The sequence below is a fragment of the Lissotriton vulgaris genome, chromosome 5 (genome assembly GCF_964263255.1).
Source record: "Lissotriton vulgaris chromosome 5, aLisVul1.2, whole genome shotgun sequence".
Lineage (NCBI taxonomy): Eukaryota > Metazoa > Chordata > Amphibia > Caudata > Salamandridae > Lissotriton > Lissotriton vulgaris.
Window position 1 is genome coordinate 1,322,899,978 of NC_141693.1, and position 8,347 is coordinate 1,322,908,324.

An 8,347-nucleotide genomic window follows, 5' to 3' on the forward strand; every position below is an offset into this window, starting at 1 on the left:
CCTCATTTCCCTACAAGTAGTAAATCAGCGCCCAAAAAAAACTTTCCTTCTTTTTACCTGAGCCTGAAGCTACTGAAAGAGGCAAAAGGTTTTTCTTCACAAGATCCCAGGTACTTTCTTATGTAAATAAGCAATAGTGCAACATTGAATACGCAGAGGAATGCAGTCAAATAATAAAAACTTTATTGTTTCTCTGCATTTTCGATTTAGACAACTGTTAAAGCCCTGGTGAAAGTCCAGGAACTGGTTTCCTTGGACTAGAAACGCGTCGGCACATCCGAAGGAGCGACTTTGTTACATCAAGCGTTTCAACTGGCTGCGGCCAGCGTGAAGTTATTGTCTAAACGAAAGTCTTACTCCTTCTCTTTCACTTTGTCTTACTTTCTTCTGTTTCTATGAACACAGATTAGGTCTGTTGAATATCAATTTGTCACAATTTTCTGCTTTCTTCTGTTTTGTAATGTATATTATATGTAGAATGCATGAGAATTGTAATGCTTTTTGAAATGTATATAATGTCAGTCTTGTAAATATTATTGTACAGGTCCAAGCGCAACTTATTGAATGTTTTTGTTTCTTTTCTGTATTACCTTTTTTCTACAAAAAATATTGAAAAAATTGAAGTTGATGGGTATAAAATAAAATACCTGGTCAAACGTAAGTAATTTTGTTTGTCCTATTGGTTGGAATAAGTGTTGAAAAGAACGGTTGGGGCAGGCATTTTGTGTTTGTTAATCAAAGAGATTCTGGCAACATTGCTGAAGGGGATCACACAGAAGCTAACGATTTAAGCTCAGCACTGCTTATTTATGATTGCTGAACTTTTATATATTATTATTAGTGTATTTATATAGCCAGGACCGGAGTAGCGGAGTGCCTCATATAAAACAAGATTACATAGAACTGGTTAGCAGCACAGATACCACTGTGTACAGGTCTAGAAGAAGTGAGATATAAACTACAGATGGTGTCTAAATAGTCATATTTGCTTTTAAGTATACTCCATAGGTGACCCAAGGTGCAATTTGGCCAATGAAATGGGTAGAGCTTTAGTTTTACTGCTAGTGGTGTGGGATCTTAACACTGCTAAGGTTTAGTACTACTGACTTGCGTACAGCTGCAGTTACAGGCAGATCTGGGAACGATGAGCAGAAAATCGACTGTATTCTCCTGTTTTTAAAGGCAGCATAGATGGTAGAGAGATTCTGTGTACATTTCACCATTTCTTGGCAATGCGGATTAATTGTAACTATTTCACGCAGAGCCCTGAACTGTGCCCCTACATAATACGCTGTGTTAAAGGAAAGGCAAGCGTTTGTAAGCAAGAACACATACAAATGCAATACATTACTTTCAAAGTGCAATAAGAGAACAATTACATTTTACATTTTAAAATATTTGCTACGCACAAGTGACCAAAGATGTTTGGCTTGCTATTTGCCTTCTCAATGCACTCCACAACAGTGAGTACATTTTAGATTGCATGATACCTCCGAGAAACATTGCTATAACTCTTGACACCCAGCGTCAACACACAACTAGCGTTGCCCTGCGCCTACACACAGCTCCAGATATTGTGGACAACACTCAGCTCTTGCCGCCCAGTGTCAATTCCAAGTGCTTTTTATATAGCACCAACATACAGCACTCATTGGAAATGTCTTCCCAGCTTTTGCCACATATCTCCTGCCCCCCAGCTCGTCGTGCTCCATGGCTTCTACTCCCAATACCTCTCAGTACCAATTCCAATCACACCCTATAGGGTGTAGTGGGTTACCTGCCAAGGCATGCGCTTCAGCAGCCCACCGAGGCGTAGTAAGCGATATATACATTTTAAGATACAATGCGCTACCTGTCACAAGTCAAGCCTCTTTGTTCCTGATCCTTTCGTGCAGACACTGTCACTCACCGTCTCAAGCCTAGATTTCTGTGCTACGGTTCCTGTCCCAAATGCATGTGCCCACCGTTCCTGTTGCATGACTCTTGCCATGCAGCCACTACCCCATGGCACCTGCATGCATCTCATGGACAACAACTTCTGCCAACACACCTCGTTAGGGAGCTCCTGTCTCTTAAAACCTGCTGCACAACTACTGTAATTCAGTCCCAGCTCCACGTCTCCTGCCCCACTACGCCTGTCCCAAACCTACTTTCTTTAAGCTATACGGCGAGCACCGACACACAGCACCAGCCCCACGTCCTGCACCCAAAGCTTGTGTCACCCAAGCTGCAGTACTACAGCTCCTGTCCCACGGCTCCTGCCCCACGTTGACTCCTGATACAAAACCCCTACCTCGCATCTCCTGCCCACATCGCCTGTCCTACAACTCTCACCCTAGCTTCTGGCAGTCGCTACTTCTGGCAGTTCTTTTCCCTTCACACCTGCCACGCAACTCTTGTTACCTAGCTCCATTCCCACAGTTCATTACGCAGCGCTCCTGCTCACACCTGTGACACACCTACCTTTGTCACCTAGTCCATGCCCCACAGCTCTGGGTATGAGATCCCTATAGTAATGTCCTGTGCTCCTGCCTCACTATCTACACACAAATCTGACCCACGGCTCCTGTCAATCGTCTATGAGACTTGCGGATGCTTTCTGCCAGGATTTACAAAGAGTGTGTGCTTCAAAAAAGGAATGCTCTGCAAAAAATAGAATGAGGGGGGAGGCTACTGTTTCCATTAAGGCCGCTCAGCCCAAGACGAAAATGGAAATATCAGCCAATATCCCACTGCAGTCGTGCCTGGCATGACGGGCGGGTGGTGGAAATGGGATCGTCGCAGGGGGGATGGGGGAGGCGGGAGGGGTTTAATTGAAAAAAATATATATATATATATAACTTACCGTCCTGCGCCACCTCAGCTTCTGGATGGGTCCCGAATCCTACCGTCCTGCATTTTCAAATTCCTGCAGTGAGATAATCGTCATCAGGAAAGGCAGCCTTCCTCCCTCCCCTCCACCAATCACAACGCTTCAATGGCAGCATGGTGATTGGTGAGGCGCTGTGAAGAGTGCCCCAGCCGGGCCATTTTCTCTATGTCGGCTGCTGCATGCAGCAGCCTACACATGCAACAGCCTACATAGAGAAAAAAGAGAGTGGGCGGTCCTGCTCGAGGGCAGTGGGGGAGTGGCTTGGCTTGCCAACTGTTGTGGGTACTGACCAAACAGGGCCGACCAAACAGTCAGTACCCAAAACAGTGGGCAAGCCACTCCCCCCCTACCCTCGACCAAGACACACCAAACCAGGCACTTCTGCTTTCTCGCAGTGCGAGAAGCAGAAACATAAAATGGTAGTTATTGCTATTTATGTTTCTGCTTTCTTGCACTGTTGAGAAAGCAGTGGGGCATTGCCCCCATGCCCCAATGGGGGAGCCGCCACTGATAATGATGTAATCTGCATCTAATCTTGGTAATTAGCTTCTAACATAGTGGAGAAGTGTGGCTCACTGGTTAGAGCGGCAGACTCTGAAGTAGAGATCAGGCCCGGGACCAATGTTCAAGTCCCGACGCAGTAGGGTCTTGGGCTCAATGTCCGCGGACTCGATAATTCTCGCCTCGGCGCCTACTCTAATCATGGGTCCCATGCTGCAACTCTGGGCAATAGCTTGCTTAATCTCCACAACGGCCCCAACAACACTGGGATGCCTGGCTTCGCCTTGGGGGTGACCAGGAGGGCCATCTCACAGGGAGAGCCAGAAAGGGTTATACAGCGCCGGGACGCCCTGTTGCTGGGGCAGCTGTGCGCTTTACAAGTATACTACATTTACATTTATATTTACATAGAATTATGATGGTTGTGACCTCCGGAGGTGCATCTGGGAGTGGTGGTGAGCCTGTAGAATTCTATAATGTAGTGGTGAGTCTATGATAGCATATCAGATGGTGCTGAGTCTGTGGTAGTTTGTCAACTGGTGATGACCCTGTGGAAGTCTCTCATTTTGTGGTGAGTCTCTGGTACGATATCATGTGGTTGTGAGTTTGGTAGTTTATCAGGTAGTGGCGAACCATTAAAATAATATTATGTAATAGTGAGTCTGAGGCAGTCTGTCAGCTGGTGGTCAGTCTGTGCTAGCACATCAGGTGGCGATGAGCCTGTGTAAGAGTAGCACATGATGGTGGTGAGCTTATGCCATTGCAGAATGGTGGTGGTGAGCTCTGGAAGTGTATCCAGCAGTTGGGCTCCATCTGTTGGGATGTATAAGGTGATACTGAACACTATAGATGCTAATTATTTCCTCCTTTTCTGTAGGTTAGAAGAAACTGTTGGGGAGCCATGCATGTCCCGCTTCCGGTCATCTGGTTACACCCATGCCCTCGTCTGGGTGGTCCTCATGCTCATCTCTTGCCTGGTCCTGCTTCGTGTCCTGGAGTTCAGAAACATCCAGGAGCCAAAGACTGACACTGAAAGATGATCAAAGTAGAGTGGGGTGGGAGGACTAGTACTCAGCGAGTGTTAGGGAGGGTGTAGGGAAAGTAGGACAGAAAATGGAAAGTATCCAGCATGGGCTTTTAACAAACCAGTTAGAGGGAGTGGGGATAAGACTGCGAGAGCATGCACATATGTCAATGTAAAGAAGTCAAGTTGGGAAAGTACAAAAGAGAGGAGAAGCTGGACACTGGGTACAGATGACATAACATAACATGTGTATATGTAAAGTGCAAGTTCACCCAGAAGTGTATGTTGGTGGTAAATAACAGATATATATTGTTACCCAACTCAATGGTACTCATTTTATCAACCTCAGAAGGGTAAAAGGCTGCATGGGGCCTCCAGGATTTGAACCTGTGACTGTGAGGTTAACCACAGGCCACTTCAGTGGACGCATTCATCCACTAAGCCACCAGCCTGGCACAAATATTAAGATATGCATTGGAGATATAGAAAAGGGCAGACACAGAGGAAATGAGGAAAAATAGAGGTACAGTATAGAAAAGACTATGAAGAAGCCAATGTGATGGAGTGAAAGCGAGTACTGAGGGAAGTGTACAAACCAAGAAGGAAAGATGGAGTGGGCAAGCACATGGGTAGCTACTGAATTAAAATAGCAGACAATTAGATACAAAGTGGGCTCAGCAGAGAGAGTCAGAAAAGGGAGAGGAGATACAATGTTAAGAAGAGGACAAGAGATGGGAAAGATGAGGTACAGAGCAAGTGCAAACGAGAGAGGTCTTCTGGAGAATAGGATGAAATGTGCAACCCTCTCTAGGTTCTGCTCACCTGAACTCTGTGGTAGAATATGCACGTGATGGGGAAACAACTGTCTGCCAATCCCTTCTGCAACAATTTCAGTTCACATTTTCTCATTGGACTCTAGGAGTAGCATCCAATAAATTTGTCTCTGGTGTTTACTTAATTACTTTCCCACCACTTTAGAAGCTATTGTGTCAAATCCTTTTCTAACCGAGGAGCATGGAATTTTCTTTTATCTTACCAAATTGTTAACACTGCCATAAAATGCTGGTGTGCACCCGAAATGATTGAACATTCACTAGCTTTATTTCAGAAAATAATTATAGATATTGTACAAAAAAACATACTTTTTTGGCACATGGTTTGCGTGCACCATCGAATCATAATACCATAGAAACAATTCAGAAGTAGGGCATTCAAAGCCGCAGCCATCCCTCACAAACAGACCACCACATCAAGGACTGAATTGAGCCACAGCACCACTTGCTGCTCTGGAAATGAAGGTTGGCACCTCCTCTCTCCCTTCTTTAATCTGAAGTAAAGCTGCCTCAATCCACACCCAGTTGTACTCATCATAACAATGCATTTGTCATTGGTATCAAACAGTATGAGTGGTTTGGCAGTCATAATTCCTTCCTTCCTTTTAACAAATGCTTTCTTACGCTTATCACTCTATTAAAATGTGCCTTTCTTCTTGAGCAAATACCCCATGAGCGCAGTAATTTCTGCAAAGTGCGATGTGAAGTGTGCAGAAAATTCAGCCAACCATAAAAAGTATCACAATGTAATTCACAGAGCTGGGTACTCCTGCCACTTTGAAGTAACGGGTCCTCTTTCACGCCACTAGCCGCGGGCAAATATCCAAATAACACCGCTCCGAGTCAGGAGGGTAAGAGGCCACTTCGGGGACAACAGAGAAAACTTGTATTTGATTACAGCATGGACATTATGCATTTTGGCACTGTGGCCTTCCGCTGTAAGTCTGGGTGTAGCTCCGCCCACACCTTTATGTATCCTGTGCTCTTCCCCATTGGAGGGTAAAGTTCAGCCACATGCTGGGCGGTGTGAATTATCATTTCTCTCAGTGTTTGCTTAGCACATGCCTATGCAGTTTTAAAATTAACAATACGCACATGCTAGTGCAATAACTTACTTTTGTGAAATATTCCACTATTCTTTTCAATAATCCCTTGACACCATGTGTTTGTAGGCAGCAGTCTGCTGTACCATGGTCACAGTCAGTTCTGTACCATGGTCACAGCGATGGAAGACTTCCTTCACATTTGAGAACAAATGCCACCTGATTCTAATATGGCATTAAGTTGTACAGCGTGATGACATCCTCAATGAAGAACACAGCTAAATAGCGGTTTTCTGTGCACCACAACAAACACGGCACAGGTGATGAACAGCATATTATGCTGTGACTGTTGGGTGGCTAAGGAACAACAAGGGCACCCAGCGAGTCAGCACAGGACCTCGGGGAACATAGTCTATACTTGGCAACAGTGGTCCTATGCGTAAATAGTTACGACCAAATGAATATAGACACAATGGTGCTATATTAGTTGACGTGATTTGTCCAGCCGGACAGTGATCACCAAGAATTTTTACTGTTTGAAAAGTTAGCAGAGAAATTGTCTTACATTCACAAAGAGTGAGACACAAGCCTGTGCCTTCACGCTTACAAATTGGCAAAGTAGAGTGATAGAGAAAGGCAAAGAGAAAGCATGGTGGTGATGCTTACTCACAGCATAGCAGGGCACAACAGAAGAATTGCCACCAAAGCCTTCTCCACAGGATCAAAGGTCTACACACTTTATAGATTCATGATGCACCACTCGTGTAACTTTTTTACAACAGAGCTTTCTGGTAATGTGACTGCAGCGAGGACCCTGCAACATTGGGAGAGCATCGCAGCTGTAAAGAACTCACAATGTTTCTTCTCAGTGGAACAGTGTTTGTTCTGGCAGGCAAGACGGGTTGAAAGCATCCAAACAACAACCAGGCATGCAACCCGCTCCTCCTCACCCATTCAAAAGTTTTCAGTTCCACCCTCAATGCAACACCCAACAATAACTTTACTCTTGTATTTAGTTCAATTGAAGTGTTTTGTAAAGCGATATGGTTGTAATTTATTTTGAATTTGTTAGAAAATAATGATTAATTTAGACCTGCTTCACTTAGCATAATTAGAATGCACCAGGTCACAATGACAACCAATCATGCAATCATGATAAGCAGCCGAAAAGTTCTTGTTTATGTTAGGTAGTCAAGCATTCCATGTGCATGCGTCTTTTCTCCTATTCAAATATTCAACGAAAATCAAGCGACAGCCATGATCTGTCCTAATACAAATGTATAATCAAGTGTTCTCTCCAGAGGGAAGGATGTGTCTGTGTTACAAGTTCAAGGTTACATTGCCAGGCTCCTCGGTAGTTGAACAAGCTATTGTGTTCCAGTGTTTCTTAATGTAAGATTTCATCTCCTTAATTACATTTGTACAGCTTTAACCAACAAGATGTTTCAGGAAATAGGAGTTTCTAGGAGTGTTATACCAACTAATAGAATGATTGGCTGTAATGAATGAAATATTTTTGAATCCAACCCTTTTATGTAATATCATGCTATGAAAATGTGTGTATCTTCTGTCCCAAAAACAGTATAAAATACATTTTTTTGAAATAGAGACAGTTATTTGTGATATTTTAGGCTTTTCTTAGAGACAAACTGTATGCCAGTCTTTTTTGCAGGTTATTTAAGTACTTATAATTATGATAATTCTTTTGATTCATCTTCATTCATCAAATATTTGTAATCTTTTTGCTTTGTGTAATGATATGATTTGTTGATAAACCCATGAAGTTATTAACTTTAGAATCTTTTCATGAGCAGGTTTTATTAATAGCCTTGGACTAAGTCTATGAGAGGCTCAGATAGTTCCATGCCACCTAAGGACCTTATTAACTATCCTTCTCCTTCATCCCAATTCAGTATCATGGTGCTAAGCAACTTGGGCCTCCAAGACAAATTATAGCCAAGAGAAAACCATAAACATAGCTGTAAATGAAATCTAAGCAACTATGAATTCTGCTCATCCTAAATTTACTGAGATCCGCAATCTACCTAAGATGTAATGCTAAGGAATTCCACTC

At 43.6% G+C, this 8,347-nt stretch overlaps 1 protein-coding gene across 3 annotated transcripts in view; it reads left to right on the top strand.

The window, feature by feature from the left end:
* The window catches only part of LOC147712541 (inositol 1,4,5-triphosphate receptor associated 2-like), a 420,289-nt gene extending 412,214 nt beyond the window's left edge, over positions 1–8,075 (top strand). For all 3 annotated transcript variants that reach the window (XM_086923244.1, XM_086923246.1, XM_086923245.1), the window contains exons 14-15: positions 4,251–6,626; positions 6,918–8,075. In XM_086923244.1, the coding sequence (XP_086779370.1) occupies positions 4,251–4,413 (163 nt within the window). In that variant the 3' untranslated portion in view covers positions 4,414–6,626; positions 6,918–8,075. The remainder of the gene's footprint in view (positions 1–4,250; positions 6,627–6,917) is intronic.
* Positions 8,076–8,347: the final 272 nt, after the last annotated feature.